Here is a 19,432-nt window from a genome sequence, read left to right on the forward strand (position 1 = left end):
CAGTTGGAGGCCCAGATCCTGTCTGTCAGCCATAACGGAGAAGTGACATGCACAGCGTTCTCTGCCAAGGGCACATATGCGGTCTCCACAAGCCGGTACGTATACCTAATGCACAATTAGACTACTCACTAGACGGAATTATCAAGTTGTTAAATTCAGTGTATCTTAATGAGCCAGTTCAGGATCTCGTTGATGTAGTCAAGGTCAAAGTTCGTTCGGGATAAAATGGCAGCATCTTGTAATTGCAGTGTTACACGCACTCCCATTCTGCTAGTAGTCAATGCGCGAGCGTCATGCGACCGTCATTGTAATCATGCGCAGTTGAAATATCGAAGTGGCCTATTTTTACGCCAAACTGAGTGGCCTGACAACGGGCACTAGGTAGTAGGCATGTATACACATATGTTGCATGGACTGAAAGCCTTTCAAAATATGATATCACTAAGTGTTATCTAGCTGTTGCTTGCTCAGGTTATCTCTCAACTGATTTATAAATCAAGCAAATTGCTTTTAGACAGGTTGTCAAAAGTGTAGGTTTGATGACATAAGCTAAACAAATTCAACTTTTAAGGTTCCTTTTTCTTCCCAACATTTTATTTTGTGCAGGAATGGCGAAGTGATAGTTTGGAGAATGCCTGACAGACACTCATCCACCGATACGCTGCCCAAGATGATCTTCTCCAGCAAGGTAACAAATCAAATATGTTGTGTTTCCCTAAACGCTCCAGTGTTTACTCCATGGATAATTAATACATTGTTAGTTTGCCTGTCTAAAACTAAATTCTATTTGGTCGACCTTATCTTGCCCCAAATACATTTCAGGTCAGCGCAACACTGAAATAGGTGAAGTTTGCTAAATCACAGTCGACAATGTGAATCAATCATTAATATTGATGACCTAAATAGTACAGTTGATTGATTTGTAGTTTTATTATCGGCCACTTTTGTACTTCGCTTGTAGTGTTCTTCCATGTTATGTTGTATAAATGTAACTTAACACTTGTATTTTTCTTTGCAGTTGGTAGAGAAGTCTATCAATGCGGTCTGCTTCCTGGGTAATACCAGGTTTGCTCTGGGTTCTGACGAGGGTACCGTGACAGTATGGGAGATAGAAGCCCCCACCCCACCTGCAACAGTCTGGAGAGTACAGTGAGTGTTTCTACAAGTACCTATTGTCAAACCTTAAACTTGAAGAAGGCAATGGTTCTTCTTTTAGGAATCAGGGTTCCTTTTGTATTTTTACAAGACTAATCGTTTTGTACTTGTTTTTAAATTGTTTTCAAGGTGTTTCTAATCCGAGTGAGAGAAGAAGTAACTAACTTAAGTATTTAATGGACTGTCTATTACATGTTTGTTTATCTGTGTTTCCTCAGATATCGGAAGACTATGAATTCCAGCACACATGACGCCAGCCCAGTCACCTGTTTGACCTATGACCCCTTGAGAGATAACCTCTACTCGGGTCACTGGGCGGCCAGGATTTGCATGTTCCGCTGTGACTCTGGGAAACTGCGCCGGGTTTACTCCAGGTAATCTCAGTTTTCATCTAGAATTTCTTCATTTTCAGATGCAGTATAAAAATCTTGAAAAAAAAAATTAAGAGTATTTGAAACTTTGATGTTTTCATGGTATTAAGTTGTTAAAATTGCAAAGAATTGAAAACGCCCTCGTAACGTAGTTTGGAATTTTGTTTGCAATGGTCAAGGGAGTCTCATAGGTGCAACAAAACTTCTTTTTGTTATTCATATCTGTTTCAGCATTATTACTTCTTTGTAGATCCTTTTCGCTTTAGAAACTAGTCAATAGACTTATTTTGTTCCTTGCAACTATTTGATTTAAATAAGGCGGATCCAAGTGACTGTTTAAGTTGTTTATAGTTAAATAGTAAACTAAAACTTGCAACTTTTTGAAACAAGTCGAAAGAATTTTGAAAACCACTTAAGACTGAAAATATGGAGGATTTTTTCATACTGAAAATATGGAGGATATTTTCCTACTGAAGATATTACCCTTTTCATCAAGATGATAATTTATTTGCAAAAGAAAATCATGATACTTTAAAATGGTAAAAAAAAAGAGAGAAATGGAGTAATGTCATTATAAAATCTTGTTTCTTCAGAGGGGCAGAGGAACAATCAGACTGGATTCTGGATCTGAAGATACTCAGTGATAACACCCTAGTTGCTAGCTTTGCCAATGGAGAGATACAACACTTCAACAACCTGGTACGTATTTACTGTCAACTGGAAGAAAATTCCATTTTTTTAGAAATGGAAAAGATCATAAAGGAAGGAATTGCTTTTGAATTTTTTCTCATAAGTATAACTTGGGTTTGTGGCTCACAAAGTTGCTGTGCAGTTGCTGTCATATTTTTCCCTTTTTTCTTTACCCGACTACTGTTTTTTTAATGAAAACAATTTCATACAGTTTTTGTTCATCAATCATTACTTATTTGGCAGATAAATGTAGTTTAAAACTATAGTTGCCATCTTTTGTGATCCTAAATTTGTTATTTATTCTAACTAATTTATATTTTAAAATCTGTGGTGAGATTTGTCAGGATTTGTTCTCGATTTCAGGATTTTGTGTCAGAATTTTTTTCTTCTGATTTCAGGATTTTTAAAGAATCCTTTTTTCAAGCCAGAATTCCTGAGGTTTTACCGTAAAGGTCTTTTTACCTATAAAGGTTTAAATAAACCAAAAGAAAGAGCTTTTAAAAGAGGTTAAAACAAATTTCTGGTTCTGCTTTTTCTTCTTCAGGAGTTGGACAGAAGCACAAAGTTCAGCATCATCGACCCCACCACCGCGGAGCAATCCGTGGGCTACCAGGAGCCCTGTTGGGTACAGGCCTGCGCGGGAGTCCAGCTGAGAGGGGGCAAGACCCTGGGTCTAAGGGACAAGGCGACCGGCAAGAACAAGGCGGTACTGGCCGGGGATTCCAAGGGCTACCTGTCGGTATGTGACGTGGTGACAGAAGAAGTCATCGCCAGGAAAAAGGTATGCCGAAAGACCTTTGCTTATTTGGATTGCATTTCATGCAACTTTCAAGATTAGCTGTATAATATAATAATCATTTTTGTATTACTCTCAAAATTTCTCATATGATTTTTGTTTTGGCCTGTTTTGTTGTTGTTGTTTTTTTTATTGATTACTAAATCTTAAAATGCCCTTGATAAATAAAACTCTTTCATTCGTCACAATTAATGTATCTTACAATTTAATATTAATAATGGATGGAAGTGGCAAGACCCTTTTTCCCCAGTTTACTCTGCTAGCCAGCAAATTGTTATTTTTCCATCCAGGCACGAAGTAATTATAAAGAAAAGCTTACATGCATGCACATTATTTTAAGACCAGGTCCCAATGTCATGAGCGTCTAAGCAGGAAACAGTCCTAAGCAGATTGAACTGTTTAGCTTAACTCCATTGAGAACCCAGGTGATATGCACTGAAGATTGGGAGTTTTTTGGCCCATTACCTTTTTTGACTATGCACATATTTTTTGTCCTCATCAAATTTGTGTATGGGCTCAGTCACTAATTTTTTTGGAGGTTTGAAAGTTAAGCAACATGCCATCTTTTTCTTCAAAACAGGTTCACACAAGTGCGGTTCATGATATCGCTGTCTGCGACGATGTCATCTGCACGGCCTCAGAAGACAGCGCCCTCAAGCTGTGGTCTAGAAAGAACCTGAAACAGGTACGGTGTGCTTAAACTTGACCTCCCCAAATTGTGAATGTTCCCACCACTACCAGGAGGCAAACAAAGCAAACATCAATATTATAATTTTTTTCTTATTATAATCAATTAAAACAAGGGAAAGTGACTACAATCCTGGCCAAATCTTGCTGGGCCCCAAACCCCCCGGCCCCCGTTCAATGTTGTCTCTCATTGCGTGGTGTGTACTCCATCCGCTGAAGAGAACAACATTGACCGGGGGAGCGGGGGAGTTGGTGACCGTTAGAGGCTAAGGTTCTTTCCAAGTGTCCCAACCATTTTGGCCGGGATTGTAAGTGCATTATAATGATTTGAAAGTCCAACAAAGAAATTGATTGGAGCGGGGTTTGAACTTGCCACCTCCGGATTGCCGTTCTGGTGCTTTTCCAACTAAGCTATCCAGCCCTATGTTGGCAGTTCCCATTTTCTCAATGTCTTTATTCAAGGACGCTTGTCAGAAGCCATACACTTTTAGTCAATTTCATTGTCCAAATTTTAAAAAAAATTATAGATTTTTATCATAGATTCCTATTTGTCTTGAATGTTGAGAATGACTGATGTTTATAATTTTGTATCTTTCAGGTGGGACAGTTTTACTGCAAGGCTCCCGTTACTACGGTAACTGCATCCCCGGCCCCAGACAGCACGGAGCTCATATGCGGAGACAAACTGGGGAACGTCTACTTCCTGGAGTGGCGCAGCAAATCTGTAGAGAAATTCTAAATTAAAGAAGATATATAGTGTGTCATGCTTAAAACTTTATTGATGATTTGAAACTTTGAGATTTATGTTCACATAGTAGGTAGGCAACAGTGCCAACGTTTAATTATTGAGGTATTAAATGGAAAAAAAAATATTGCAAATACTTACTGAGTTTAAAGATAACTCTAAAAGTATCAAATGTTCTGAGTGTGTATCTTGTACCGCATGCTATAAGTTTCATGGAAACAAAAATATTCAAGTTTGTATTATTAAGTAGATTATGATATTTTTTTTCTTCAAAATTTGCTTTCCCGAAAGAAAAGAAGTAGTATTCTGGGTTTGTTTGGAATAGATTGAAAAATGAGTTTATCTAAAACTGTTGGTAAAGCAAAGAATGTTGGCAATTTTTGAGTCTAATATTTATTGCCAAAATGTTCAAACAGCTAACTGTGTACAATGTGAAAATTTATTAAGATCATTTTATCATACACTGTGTAACAAATGCAAGGAATTTCTAATGTAAAAAAGTTTAGGTAAGAAAGCGCACATTACTTTGTCATAATGCAATGTCAATCAGTTATCTTGGGAATAATGTACAAGATTCCAATATTTTTTGGAGTTTGGGTTTGTTTCAAGGTTTGTTGTCACAAAATTTTTAATTTTTTTTATTTGATTGGATATAATAGCTAGAATTAAAGAAAAGTGTATTTCAGAGCAGAGAAAATGTGTTTGGAGTTGAGCGTTTTATACCGCTCCACAAGGTTAATAAATATTACAAATTCTACCAAGATACCTAGATAAAGAACCGTGTTGAATGTAATTTTATCGAGATTGTAAGAAAGCACTAACAATTGAGAAATCACTGATCATGTGTTTGGGAATAATGAGTAAACTCGGATTCTCGGTATATTTTAAGAATAGTTAGGTCGTTGAACAGAATAAGAACCAACCCAAATACGTGATATAATATGTCTTCTGTATGTTAAATACGGTCTCTTTCCTTTTTCTGAATTTCATATTTTTGTGAGGTTTGTCACAATAGTGTATTAACCCGTTAAGTATTATCATTGTCTGAATAAAAATATTGGAGGGAAGAAACGAAACGCATTTTCAATAAGGTGGTCGTGGGAAATATTTTTGTATAATCTTTGTATAATTCTGGCATATTACTTTATAGCTTGTATTTTAGTCTGAAATATTACTTATGAAGTGTAGATGGATATAAGAGATCGCTATAACAATTTTATTCAAAAGAAACTACTTTTATTTCACTCTGTTGTCTCAGATGATCGCAATGTTGTTGCAATTCTATTAATAAAAAATTGATTAAGAGCCACTTTTGTCCGAGGTAGCTATTCATTTAGATTTGAGATTTCCTGTCTTGTTGGCAAAAACGTTGAAGTTTTCGAATGTTGTTGAGTGAACACATTTAAAGTTTCAGCCCTGCGTGTTATTAAATTAAAACAATGAATGCAGTTTACCTTATAAAAAGGTTTATAAATATCAATTATGTTTTAAATTCTATCTTTGGATTGATTGTGGGGCTGTTCCCAGCTACAGTGCTATACTGGGTCAACCCATGGTCAGGGAAGCAAGCTTCGCCAAGACCCGGTTACAAAAATCGCGTGAATAACATCGCAGCTGCGCTGTGGCAACTGCCGTCAGATGTTAAGCTGACGAGAACAGATACTCTCACATGATCTTAGCCAGGAGACCGAGAAGCGATACCCTGAAATGTGTTCTGCTCCCCTTTATATAGGGACAGACGAGGCAAAACGTCCGGTAACCGCAAGCACGCAACTGTAAAACGTTGAGTCAACGATCGTTCGTAGACGTCATAGCATGGTTCTAAAACGTTTTGTTTGTGGGCGTCTTCACACTTTTGACATGACACGGGTGAATGATTGAACACTAAGGTAGGTCAAATACTTTGTGACATGCGAGGAATTTCTAAAAAATCAACAACAACAAAACTTCAGGTAACAAAGATCAAGTAACAAAGCTCACATTGTGGGAGCAACTATGTACAGTTGCAATATTTGTTGCAATGTGTCTGGGTTAGTTCAAGGCTTGCTCAGGCTGCCACAAATTTTAGAATTGTTTTGATTCGATTGTTGGATATAATAGCTATAATTAAAGAACAGAGTATTTCAGAGAAAATATTTTCAGGGATAGGAATTATAATACATTCTAGCAAGATATAGATAAAGAATCATGTTGAATGTAATCATGGTTTTTTTTTTTAAATTGTAAGGAAGCACCACAAATTGATAAATCTACAGGACTATATCATGATCATGTCTTGGAGAATAATGAGTAAATTTTGTGAATCAGATTCTCGGTGCATGTTAAGGATAGTTTGGTTTAACAAAATAAAACCCACCTTAAGTGAAATAAGTTAACTTCTGCATTTACTTTGTCGCTTCCCTGTTTCTGAATTTCTTATTTTTCCGGGTGTTCGCTCATAATACTCATTTTCGGAATGAAATATGAGGAAAGAGGAGTGCATTTTCACTAAGGCTGTCATTATGGAGTATATTTTGTATAATCTTTGTAAAATTCTGGCATATAACTTCATAGCTTGTATACGAAGTGTAGATTGATGTAATTAGATTTCTCTATCGAGATTTTTGTTCAAAAGAAAATGTACTGTTATTTCATTATGTTGTCTTTTGATGATGATTGCAATCATGTAGTGGTAATTGTATTGATGATTTTTTAAAGACCGGTGAACAGCGTGTTTTTCGGAGGGATTCATTTAGATTTTAAGTTTTGTCTTGGCCAGAATGTGAAGATGCTGAAAGAACACATTTAGAGAAATTATAGGACTTTCTTAAGTTCATGCATCCTATTTTGAAAAGAAAATTTAAAAAGTTCATTAGGTTTTGTTTTATGAAAACAATATATATAATTCTTCGGTTATTTTCGTATTCTATCTTTGGATTGATTGTGTGGGCTGTTCCCAGCTACAGTGCTATACTGGGTCAACCCATGGTCAGGGAAGCAAGCTTCGCCAAGACCCGGTTACAAAAATCTCGTGAATAACATCGCAGCTGCGCTGTGGCAACTGCCGTCAGATGTTAAGCTGACGAGAACAGATACTCTCACATGATCTTAGCCAGGAAGGCCGAGAAGCGATGCCCTAAAATGAGTTCTGCTCCCCTTTATATAGGGACAGACGAGACAAAACGTCTGGTAAACGTAAGCACGCACCGCGACGTTGAGTCAACGATTGTTCGTATAGTGACGTCATTGTGCGCTTCAGAAACATTTTGTTTGTGGGCGTCACCATCCCGTAATCCTCTGACGTATGACGCGGGTGACAGAATACGTAATGAGGATGCAAGCTTCGCTGATGCAACATAACACACTACCAAACGATTGTTCTGTTGATGTATGAAATAATTCAAGTTACTTCCGACTTATTATATTCCGAAAGTGACTTTCGACAGCACCCCAATTTTGTGTATTACATGTATATGCGCACCTCAGTAAATGATACATTACAAGCGTAAACAACTGAAGCAAAGTTGACTCATCATCATCTTGGCTTGTCTTTTGGAAACGTCGCCTATAAGTCGAAAACTTTGCCTGTCGTCAGCAAGTATTCCTGCCTCCGTCACGGTCTCATTCCCAATCTTTGGGCATGTTCCCATCTCCATGTTGGGCTCCGGTCAGTCTTCGCTTTCATTTTAGCCTTGCCTCCAAGATATGTCTCTCTTATAGTAGTCATAGCGCTTCAAAATTAATGACCAATATTCTGGAGTTCAATTTGATGGTATATTCAACACCCAGTCAGGTTTAAGTTCTTTATTAGCAGTGTGTCCTCACGTCTTCGATGGTATTCCGATCATCTATGTACAGCAATTCATTTCAAAAGTTCTGATTTTTGTTGGTCATTTTCTGCTTGTTGTAATTTAGAGATCCAACTCCAACTTATCTAGATAGTCAAAGTTCAACCAACCTGTCTGTAGCCATCCTGTCCGGTTAATAATAAACAGTGAATAATTATACAGCTTGTAACAAATGTGGTTTCGGGTCACTTCTGACATTTCCACTATCTGCTCACTAACTCACATTGTCACAACGGCAACGACGAAAAGATCTACTTTTTGTGATTTTTTTAAATTTACTTTTTGAGTGTAATTATCGCATAATTCGGCACAAGGTAATATTATCTTCAATTATTCCCAAATTAAAGCCAAAGAAAATTAAAGGTTGAAAATTGAATATGCGTCTGTTTGATCTCAATATGTTGAAGAAATGTCATGGCAAAAAAAAAAAATTAAACTGAATGTTGGTGATAAATGTCCGTTGAAAATTATGAAATGCGTTTCGTTAAAAAAAAATTCAAGGTAGTTTGCACTTACGGTACAATGGGTCATCGCATCCGACGCGTGCTCGTTGCGTCAGCTTAAAACGTTCAACCCACGTCTGTATCTGTATCGTTGACAAAACGTTTAGGTCCCAAAATTCTCTATAAAAGATCGAGCAGAACCGTTCCATAGCATCGCTTCTCGGCCTTCGTGGCTAAGATCATGTGAGAGTATCTGTTCTCGTCAGCTTAACATCTGACGGTAGTTGCCACAGCGCAGCTGCGATGTTATTCACGAGATTTTTGTAACCGGGTCTTGGCGAAGCTTGCTTCCCTGACCATGGGTTGACCCAGTATAGCACTGTAGCTGGGAACAGCCCCACAATCAATCCAAAGATAGAATCTGAAAATAAGGGAAGAATTATATATATACTTTTCATAAACAAAACCTAATGAACTGTTTAAATTTTCCTTTCAAACTTGGATGCATGAATTTGAGATGCATGAAATGTGTTCTTTCAGCATCGTTCATATTCAGGCCAACAAAGAAAACAACAGCCCCCACAATCAATCCAAAGACAGATCTTGAACACTTTTTGAAACAGATTCAACCCTAATAGAGCCGCTTTATATGGGAATTGGTTTTTAGGTATTTGGCTTTAGACAGGAAAGAAATAGGAGACATTGACCGGAGATATCTACCAAGTTGACGTTTAGTTGTTGAGTAATTGCTTAACGAATTTCGAATTATTTGTGACCCGACAGTAACTCATCCGCATATTTTTTTTTGGATGCTTTTGAAGAGCAATAGCTACACAAAGTTAAACAATTTAATATTGCAGGCGTCGAAACAGAAAAAGAAGGTGTTTTTCTAATTAAAATATACAAAACGTGAATACTTGTTTAAAGAGCAACTTTTCTGCCAACCATATGATTTCATGCTTATTTTGTACTATCATTAAAATATCTGACATTTAAGTATAACATTTGAAGGAATTGATTTCCAGTGGATATATATTTTTTTCTTTGTAGTTCAGTAAACAGTTTTGAAGTTTCACAAAATTTGTCACATACGTTCTACAAAAGAAAATCCAATTAATCATAATTCAAATAATCAAAAAACACTTCTCAACATTTTACCAAAGGATTACGTCAAACTGCCTTGTAACTTGTTTACATTTAATTCAATGGCATAATGCAGAAATTTTGGAATGACAAGAAATTGGACAAAAATATAATACTTGTTTGGAATTTATAAAATATATGAATAAGATATATAGTCATTGAATATGAATAAGATATACAGTCATTGAAATTCCAGCATTTCCAATTTAAAGCATTATACACATTAATAATGAAAAATAATTTAACAAAATTATGCCCTCAATATTACTCTTTGGTTGGGACTTAGTACGCGGGAATACAAGGTTAATACGAGTTTTCAAAGATTGTCAGTCGCCCACATGTCCACTAATTATGGGGGGGGGGGGACACGTATTTTTACATTAGATAATGCTGCATTAAACTTGATATACTACAAACTACAAGGTCTACGAGGTTATATAAAAGTAATACTGTCAAAACGTGGGAATGATCGAGTCACTCCAATTCAAAAGTTAAATCAAATTATAACTCCTTAATACTGTATGCAGATTTGTTTTGTGCAACATCTCACTGGCAAGCACATAAATATATTTGATAAGAGAAACTTGTGATGATTAAAAAAAACTTCTTGCCAGAAAAAACATTGACCATGAGGCCACAGTGTTTGGAAGGGCTCTGGAGAATAATACAAATGTTTAAATATGTGATCATTAATAGAATATCCGAGTATAGCATTTATTTATTTTTGCCTCTAATATTCGAAAAATGTGAGTGGTCTGGAGAAAAAAATCAATGTGTTGTTTTAGTCCAAGTATTGTAGTTGTGCGATTTTTTGTTTGTCAGAAGCCAATGTTGCGCATGATTGCAGAGCTGCATGAGATATAATTACCTCAAATTTCTTCTTTTAAAATTGGTGAAATATCAGTCATTTTGCCACCTTTTTAAACATAATTTTAATCAAGGGCGGATCCAGGGGGGCCAAAGGGGGCCATGCCCCCCCCCCCAAAAAAAACAACAACCCGAAACCAATTTTTTTTTTTTTTATGTGACATCGCAATAAAGGCAGGCAATGAGTACACCACCATCTTTTCCTCAAAAAAACGTTGGTTAAAGTGGTCAGAAATTGCCTCAGATCGCACCACAGAGCATCTAGAATCCAACATTTTTTCGGGGCCCTTAAGCGGGCCCCGAACCCCACGCCGTAATTTTTTTGACCCACTTTTTGGGGGGACCAAATTTTTTTTTGGCCCCCCAAAAAATTGTGTTCTAGATCTGCCCTTGATTTTAATAAGCTCTTTGTCAATTATTAACAAATGCAGGCGCATACAAATCCGGATCTGCAGCCTGTTTAGGCCGGTGCACATTAAGTTTGATCAGCTCATTACGAATATTTGTCCCATTTAGAATAATCGAACTCTAAATTATTTCAAAATGCGCAGCCTTCGAAGAATACTTTATCATTTGTTATCCTCTTTGGATATACTTTCCGTCATATCTTCATCCAGACGATTGTAATGCTCCTTATACATCATGAGAAGAGGCAAGCACACGAAGACGGAACCTAGAAGGAGCCAGTTCATCCAAATCACACCTGCGAACAAAGCGGAAAATATCAGTCACGCGAAGATGATGTGGCTTTCTGAGGCACATTCATAATAAAAAATAGTCGTGCGGCGAACTTCGCATTTAAACGGGCATGAATTACGTGTATATGCGGTGTGGCCGTCCATGGGCTTTCGACAGAAAAAAAACCCATCCTGTCTTGTTTACGCAAGAAGCCCATTTCCGAATCTTGAACTTACTTAGATTTGGAATCATCGGCAGCAACAGGAATATCAGAGCAGTCACATTATTCATGAATGTCAGCACCATTGTTATGTTGCTTTCCGAGACAGGATACATGCCCTCGACCGTGATCTCAAAGTATATGGGCACGCAGGCGTTGATGAAAAGTCCAATGAAGATACATGCAATGTAGACGCTCACTGCAATCAAAAATCACCAAAATCAATCATGGGTAAATTTCCACTGAACAATTTCCTCAAACTAACATTCAAAAGAAGTTGTAATGTTTGTCTGGTATGACCTTAAAACTTGGGCGAAACCTGGATGACTGTCATATTTCATTTTGTTGTTGGAGTTACTGCTACAATTTAACAATCTTTCCAGACAATAAAAGAATATATCCACTCCATTGTTGAAAGGAAAATTTGGACCTTACGTTACTTGTGGAGATTGTGTAACCATGGTGACATCATGGCCACAAAAGCAAAACTGTGCATTACATTGTTTTACAAGACTATCTCATGTTACTCACCTAAACTGTATGAGATATACTTCATTGAGAGTAGAACACACCATACACAGCTAACGAAGGCTGCCAGGGTGAGTGAAATCAATACTGCCTTCATCCTACCGCCAAGGATGTCTACAAGTCTGGTGAAGTCACACAAAGAAGGAGAGATAAAATAGTCAACAAGAGTTTAAGACCAGAATTTGTCAAAAGCTATGGTCTCACATCCAGGGCCTCTACCTCGTCCCCAATGCTTACTTCATTCCCGACTTCGTTTCCAATAGGCCCTGGACAGGAAACTTTCTTCCTGTATCCTAATTCGTTACCACAATTGGAAAGCAATGGATTTATATCGTGTATTTGGTGTTGTTATTTCCAACGTGCATATTTCGTGTTTTCACGTTCATTGTATAATTATTTCATCCACACCTTCTTAAAAATATTCATTTCCTTTCCAATTTTTTTCATATTAATATGAAATGTGATACTGAATATTGTCTGAATAAAGTGCGAGTAAAAGAGTATAATATTTCTACTGAAATGATATCGTTTACGTTATTCTATCACCCACCTTGAAACTATCAAGCCTCCCAGCATCCCGGCAATATTGGAGATGAATCCAATCCAACCAACAGTTTCCTGAAATAAAACAAGACCAAATTATATTAGAAATTGAACTTTAAGCACCAATTGAGCAAAACTCAACAAACACATAACATTTAACATGATGGCATATTGGACAGGGGCACACCTTTGCTCGGCCAAACGTACATCAATTAAGAACATTTTAGTACTGGGATTGTTACCTGTCCTATGTTCAAAGTAGTCTTGAAAATTGTGTCTAGTTGCGTATTCCAGCCATCGTAAACTCCTGTTGATATGCTGTAGGCTGCCGCAGGAAGCCAAAAATGTATGTTCCTTCAATCAAATATTTAAAAAATATTTGTTTTACTCGTGAGCTGATAAAGAGTTAACGGTTGTGATAACATAAAATAAAAGAAATGGACAAAAAGGTCGGCTATCCTGACTTGAAATCAGAGGATCAGGGGTTTACAATCAGCTAATTCACGCTCAGCACATCAACTTCCTTAACAGTTTTCTGTCTGCCCAGGGACATTCAAACGGACAGTTTACCAATTCCTATAGGTCAAGAGCCAGTCACGTGGCCGAACGTAAACGGTTGATAAAACACAGGCTGGCTAGTCCTAGACACTGCGCCACATCGCGCAGCCAGTGTGCACAACGCGCTCCAACTTGTCTCCTTATTTTTCACAGATTTTTGGACAGTTGTCTCAAGACTTACTTGATTATCTTCAGGGCTCCATCTTTGAAGCTTTCCCGAGGTTTGGTGGCAGATAAGCTGGGTGAGGTTGGCGGCTTCTCAGGGAAGTACAGTAGAGCCGCGATGACCACGACGGCCACAGCTCCACATTCTGGAAAAAAAAACACACAAAGACTAGAGCAATATGTCTGTTCATGAACAGAAACTACTGGCTTTTCCGTTAAAGGCCTACATGTTCACATTTAGTGCTATTGAGTATTGATGATATCATAACGCCGGACAACTTGCTCACAATTTTAACATTGACATGCCGAACTTATGGTAAACAAATCAGTATGTTCTGTTTGTATTATATGGTGAAAAAATATTGAAATTAAAAAATCCATCACAATAACAAATTAGTTGATGACGTCACCATGATGTCATTTCAACTTACACATTAACACCCTATTTACGTTGTACAAGCAAAGAAAGTTTCAATGCAGTCGGACTTCTCTCGATATAATATGAGACATTAAAAAGTGCGCCTTGAAGGTGACATCACTTGACACGTGATTGCCTGGATTGACATGGAATATAGTAGGACCTTTGTTCCAGCAAAATTCTGTTTGCCTTAACAGAAGTCCTCTGACGTTTTTGAAAGACAATAGTAAGTACATACCTATGTACATTAACTTCATTATTTCTTTGAAGTACAGTGCTTTCTCCTTTGGGTCTATGGATTCTGCATTTGAACTGAAATAAAATTAAAGTTGGTGTGCATCATTTGTCATTTGTGCAGTTTGTTTTCGTTTAAAGCGACAAAATCTGAAGAAGGGTGCTTACTATCTTTAAACCAAGTATTTTCGTCAGTTACTTTTTTGATAGCTGCAAATGACTCTGCCTTTAAACAAGTATGGTGAAAGTGTCGGGACCTTCAGTGGAAAAGTTTACTAATAATACTTCAATCAAACATAAATACATCATGCAATGTGGTAGATGTGTTCTGTTTCTATTGATGAACAAAACACACATTGTAACTTTATGGATGAAGGGAATCGGCCAATTAAAAAAAATAACACAATATGCTATTTTAAAATACAATTGAATTTACAAATATCCATTTTTTCGTAAAAAGAAATTAACTTTTCATAACCAAAAGACAACTTTAAAAAAAAATGTTTTCCTCTTTCTCATAACCTATGGCTTCAAATACAGACCAAATAAAATGAGAAAAAAAATTACCTTGAATTTGGCGGAAGACTTGTGACTACTAACGGCCCCACCAGATACGACAAGGACATGCCAAAAAATGCTGAGGTAGAAGATATAGCCGTGGAGGTGGTCCGTTGGTGAGGCGGGAACCAGACCGCTGATAATTCAGTTGGTGCTGACATCATAACGGGACCAGCTATGCCAATTAAAATGTGGCCAGCGTTCATTGTCCTGGAAGAAACAAACTGGCCTTAAATCTTTGAAAACAATAGTAAAGGTAGAAGTAGCATGGCCTAAAATCACCTCGGCCGACCCGACAAGCTCGGTGGTCGAGTGGCGAGACGTCTGCGCTACTATAGCAAGCCGGGTCGTGGGTTCGAGTCTCGAGTAAGTTTGTAAATTGTTTTTCGCCAGCCCGAGGACAACACAAAGTGTTTATTATTATTACCATATCGACTTTACATGCATCTTCCTTAAAAAAAAAAAATCATATTTAAGAAAACAAAAACACATCTTTTTTGCCTTGCCTAATTTTTCTTACCACTTCACGTTTTCTATACCGACAGGAATGCACCGAATAGCGACTCCCATTAGGAAGATCAAGGAACTGCATAAGACGCAATACCTGAGACCTATAAAGGATGAGAAAATGAAACAAATGTTTTACAAATTATCTTGCATTAGTTCTGTTTTTTTTTGCTTAAAACATGTTAAAACAATTTAATGTCTTAAATCTGCACTAAAAAAAAAATCGTTTTCAAATTTACCCAAAACAAAACACACATTCTTGTTCCGTAACTGTGGGGACTACACACGAGTTGTCCCATGGTACTATGGGGACCGAAGACGCTATGGGGACAGCAGAAAGTCCCCACAACTCGGTCCGCCTGGCAATGAAAAACTTCCCCCATAGCCCCCACCCACCCACCCACACACGTTCACCCACGGTCGTGTATTACTATATATATTTCTGAGGACCTTTATTGTTCCCCTTTCTTCCCAGGACTTGGGCTCAGGTCCTAGGGTTTATTGTTATTGTTGGTAACCCACTTTCCTGAAAGTCCTCAGACGTATAGGACAACAAAATCACGACCAAAAAAATTACAAAACAACACATGAAAAACATGAGATCATCGTGCGATGGTTTTCTTACCTTTGATAAGAAATAGATAGGAAAACATAAAAGCGGTGATAATGAATGTGATGCAACCCCAGTTAGCCAACAGGGCTATGTCACCATCCGTCCAGTCTAGTACAACCTTGGCTGGAAATCAGATGAAAAACAAAGAATTACTGCTCCAGATCCAATCATCAACTATAATCTTTCTATGGTGTCTACAATTATTGAGCACTCCTGATATTAAATTATTATAAATTCAATTCTTAATATTTCTCTTTCATAAAGCTCTTAAAGAGCTTGTCATGGTTATAGCGAGGAATTTGGCGTACACGCACAATGTACATCTCAATGCCGTAACTTGACTAAGGATTTTGTGCTTACTGGGCTAGCAGAGTGATTGTAAGCGCGGATTTCTGTGGTTAGTAGCGCCATGAAATTGGGCCTATCATTGCATTCTATCTCATATCTGCAAGTGACAAACCTGTGTCGGCGATGGGACCCCATGTGTTCCACGCTGCTGCTTGCAAAACACAAAGTAGCGAGAAGACGGCCAGAATGAACCATCTTGCTTTGTACACTACGTGTTCTCCTGCCATGGGCTTTCCATTCTTCAAGCTTTTCGTCGGAAGAGATGGGTTCTCCGCACTTAGGATGTCTCCGTTGACAGAATCACACTTGTTGATGCTTGAGTTTGAAACTCTGGGCAACAGGGGGTCGGTTTCAGCCATGGTTTCTTGGTCAGTGATGTGCAAACTTAGTATCTTGATGACCGGTCTCTTATCATGCCTGAAATATGTTGATTCCCAGGACTAGTGCACCTTAAGCAGGGAGGGTGATCCGTGCCACTTATTAAGACGCACCAGTTTGCAGAGGATATTTTGTTCTGAGATAAACGTGATAAATGTCTGTGAATGTCCAACGTCTGACAGTAATTTCACCTTTTGAAGAGAACGTAACGAGTTGAACTAGTCTGGGTTCTGAAAATGACACTTTTACCAACCAATCAGTTTCTGGTTCAGGCCTATTTGACAAGGCTTCATAGGCTTGTCTATCAGGCTACCAATAGCAAGTTTTCAGCTCAGATGACCATGCTCCGATGCTCCATACGCTTTGCTGACTGACGTACATAAGGACTGTTTAGGCCTAGTTTAATGTTGCACATTGTTGGAAGTGCTGTCGGCAGTTCCGATCCATTACACCAAGTGGAGCTAAGAGGAAAAGGGATTATTAAATTTTAGAACAATTTTTTTTTATCAAGTTCACACTGGCTGGTTAGTGCGATTGTGTACGGACCCCTTAAACTCAGCCAACTATATTCTATAGTCAGCAATATTTAAAGCCAACAAAAATATCGTGGATACTAGGGCAGGGTTTGGATATTTTGAAGGAAATGTTTGGGTAAAACGACGATGCAGATGATAAAATGTAACACGAAATTAAAGATGATGATTATATACCGCGACAAACCTGAAATATATATCATCTAGACCATGCAGGTATGAGGCGCTATAAAACTATAGCTACAATCCCGGCCAAAGTGTTTGGGACACTTGGAAATAACCGTAGCCTCCCACGGTCACCCACTCCCCTGTTCCCCCGGTCAATGTTGTTCTCTCCAGCTGATGGAGCACACACCGCGCACTGAGAGACAACATTAAGCGGGGGCCGGGGGTTGGGGGCCCCGCGAGATTTGGCCAGGATTGTAACTGCTATAGCTGGTACAACCGACCAACATGACCAGAGAAAAATATAAAAGCAGTACATGCGCCCCAGTTAATTACTGAGTCTAAATTATAATGTACAAAACCATAGATTCGCATGCTGTCGACTGAAAAAAAAATATATTACATTTTCTAACAAAAGATTCTGTTCAAAATTTCAAATAGGCCCCCTACGTGCCCTTTGGAATGTAGGTTCATTAAAAAGAATACTTATTTTTACTTTAGGTGGCAGAAGTCATTCTGGAGTGAAGGACCAAAACGACGTGAGAGAAGCCCACAGCTACACAATCGCCCAGGGTGTATCACGGGAGAGGCAGGACAGTAAAAATACTTATCTGTTCATTGTGCTGTGTTATTTAATATTGACTTTGTGAATGCGGACTTCGTACTGTAGGCAGAGGGGGCAACTCCAATATAATAGTGCATGATGAAAATTGTACGTGTACAAAACTGGACTTAATCGTCCCAGATCGCCATATGATTCCATGGTCCGTCACGTGCAAGTTATTTTGAGGTATTTTATCGTAATAAAAACATTGTATTTACGGAACTTGTGGTTAAGAACATATTCTGCAGCTTTTATTTGTTTTGGTTCAATACGTGTGAAGAGTACGCTTTTTTAAGGAAAACTTTGTCGTTTCTTGGGCTGACCGGCCGAACGGACGCACACATTTAATCTAGCAGTGGGCTGTGTTTTGCCTTATTTGGGCCATCCCATTTACATGTGCATTAATTGCGCTCCGTGAATTATGGTGAAACTTAAACACCGATTGTTACACTAACAAGAAAAAAAACCACAACACATCAACTAGAAATCAATTCTTTCACATACTACTATGTTTTATTTGAATGTGGAACGCCGCTATACCGAACACCGCTATACCGAACATTCGGCTATACCGAACATCATCCTTGGCTCCCGGTTTTAATGTACAAAACGTACAGAACATTGTTGTTGTAAAAAGTCAACAGATTAACAAAAAAATCTACCGGTTGTATTCAACGTTATTTGGGCCACTTTTAATGCCTGAACATCAAACGACCCATAGTTATATATTGTGTTTGAATGTTGAAGAGCGATAGATGGCTAGTGTTTCCCCAAGGAATAAAAGGGAAAACCACCCGTTGGTCGCGTGCAGCCGCGGGATGTGAGAAATGCTAGTTCACTATTGGTTAAATAGAAATCGCTATACCGAACGATCGTTATTACGAACACTTTCTGTGGATCCCGTGATGTTCGTTATAGCAGCGTTCCACTGTACTACCATGTTTTATTTGAATGTCAGTTTTTGTAAGGATAGTCATAAATTAATACGACTCACACCGGGCAGAAAAGTGATTGTACTTTAGTATTATATCACAAATTTGACATAATTAGCCTATCGTTGTTTATTGTCATAACAAGAGAAAAAGAAAAGAAAATAAGATTCCATCCAAATGAACTCAACGCAGCCATTGTTTAATATAACAACAATTTATAACATTTTTTAACACCTTGCAAAGCCTTAGGCCCCTAATGCCGTACATTTTTCTTAATTTTGTGCTCGAGAATTTCACTTTACTTATTAAGTAAACGCTTCAGATTTCAAATATGCACTTGTTATTTTTCGAGGCTGGGTTGGGGCAACCTTGAAATTATGAAGCAAATAATTCTGCGCAACTAAAGTACTGCATTTATTAATGTTATTCGCGAAAAATTAATATTAACAAAGTTCATATAGTACAAATGATACCAGTTGGTATGAATAAAACATGGCCATTTGCTTTTACTACCGAAATTTCAGCATTTATGCATCAGTTCTGTATGAGTACGTTGTAAATTTAAGCAAACACTTTAATCAAAACCATTTGCTAAAATCTGATTAGTTTGCTGCACTATTAGCGTTTACTTCGTTTCGTACGAATAATAAAAAAAGGAGTATATATTTGCTGCAGAGTTCAACTAATATATTTCAAAGCTGGATTGTGGCTTCCTTGAAGATATAA

At 37.8% G+C, this 19,432-nt stretch overlaps 2 protein-coding genes and 3 non-coding genes across 10 annotated transcripts in view; 2 read left to right on the forward strand and 3 right to left on the reverse strand.

Moving 5' to 3' along the window:
* The window catches only part of LOC119729498 (telomerase protein component 1-like), a 36,408-nt gene extending 30,655 nt beyond the window's left edge, over positions 1 to 5,753 (forward strand). For all 6 annotated transcript variants that reach the window (XM_038202074.1, XM_038202071.1, XM_038202070.1 and 3 more), the window contains 8 exons: positions 4 to 95; positions 607 to 688; positions 1,019 to 1,149; positions 1,374 to 1,529; positions 2,120 to 2,225; positions 2,761 to 2,997; positions 3,593 to 3,697; positions 4,298 to 5,753. In XM_038202074.1, the coding sequence (XP_038058002.1) occupies positions 4 to 95; positions 607 to 688; positions 1,019 to 1,149; positions 1,374 to 1,529; positions 2,120 to 2,225; positions 2,761 to 2,997; positions 3,593 to 3,697; positions 4,298 to 4,438 (1,050 nt within the window). In that variant the 3' untranslated portion in view covers positions 4,439 to 5,753. The remainder of the gene's footprint in view (positions 1 to 3; positions 96 to 606; positions 689 to 1,018; positions 1,150 to 1,373; positions 1,530 to 2,119; positions 2,226 to 2,760; positions 2,998 to 3,592; positions 3,698 to 4,297) is intronic.
* Positions 5,754 to 5,951: 198 nt separating this feature from the next.
* On the reverse strand, positions 5,952 to 6,143 carry LOC119729905. The gene has a single exon (XR_005271305.1). It is a non-coding gene; the product is annotated as a U2 spliceosomal RNA (small nuclear RNA).
* Positions 6,144 to 7,363: 1,220 nt separating this feature from the next.
* LOC119729900 lies at positions 7,364 to 7,556 on the reverse strand. The gene has a single exon (XR_005271299.1). It is a non-coding gene; the product is annotated as a U2 spliceosomal RNA (small nuclear RNA).
* A 1,370-nt stretch (positions 7,557 to 8,926) lies between these two features.
* LOC119729904 lies at positions 8,927 to 9,119 on the forward strand. The gene has a single exon (XR_005271304.1). It is a non-coding gene; the product is annotated as a U2 spliceosomal RNA (small nuclear RNA).
* Positions 9,120 to 11,036: 1,917 nt separating this feature from the next.
* LOC119729897 (solute carrier family 49 member 4 homolog) lies at positions 11,037 to 17,768 on the reverse strand. Its single transcript, XM_038202695.1, has 12 exons — positions 17,667 to 17,768; positions 16,207 to 16,933; positions 15,759 to 15,869; positions 15,147 to 15,237; positions 14,636 to 14,836; positions 14,073 to 14,146; positions 13,433 to 13,562; positions 12,936 to 13,047; positions 12,701 to 12,768; positions 12,154 to 12,272; positions 11,639 to 11,821; positions 11,037 to 11,427 (listed from the first exon to the last, which is right to left on the reverse strand). Exons 2-12 carry the CDS (start codon positions 16,451 to 16,453, stop codon positions 11,294 to 11,296), a joined length of 1,470 nt encoding a protein of 489 aa, XP_038058623.1. The 5' UTR covers positions 16,454 to 16,933; positions 17,667 to 17,768; the 3' UTR covers positions 11,037 to 11,293.
* Between the last annotated feature and the right edge of the window lie 1,664 nt (positions 17,769 to 19,432).

This window comes from Patiria miniata, unplaced genomic scaffold, assembly GCF_015706575.1.
Source record: "Patiria miniata isolate m_02_andy unplaced genomic scaffold, ASM1570657v1 HiC_scaffold_21, whole genome shotgun sequence".
NCBI lineage: Eukaryota > Metazoa > Echinodermata > Asteroidea > Valvatida > Asterinidae > Patiria > Patiria miniata.

Excerpts from the sequence above, each read along its gene's own strand:
- LOC119729897 (XM_038202695.1), bottom strand. The coding sequence starts at position 16,453 with ATGGCTGAAACCGACCCCCTGTTGCCCAGAGTTTCAAACTCAAGCATC. Across the intron at positions 11,822-12,153 it reads GTATATCTCATACAGTTTAG|TGAGCGTCTACATTGCATGT; the intron begins GTGAGTAACATG and ends TTTTGATTGCAG. Across the intron at positions 11,428-11,638 it reads GCCGATGATTCCAAATCTAA|GTGTGATTTGGATGAACTGG; the intron begins GTAAGTTCAAGA and ends CTTTGTTCGCAG.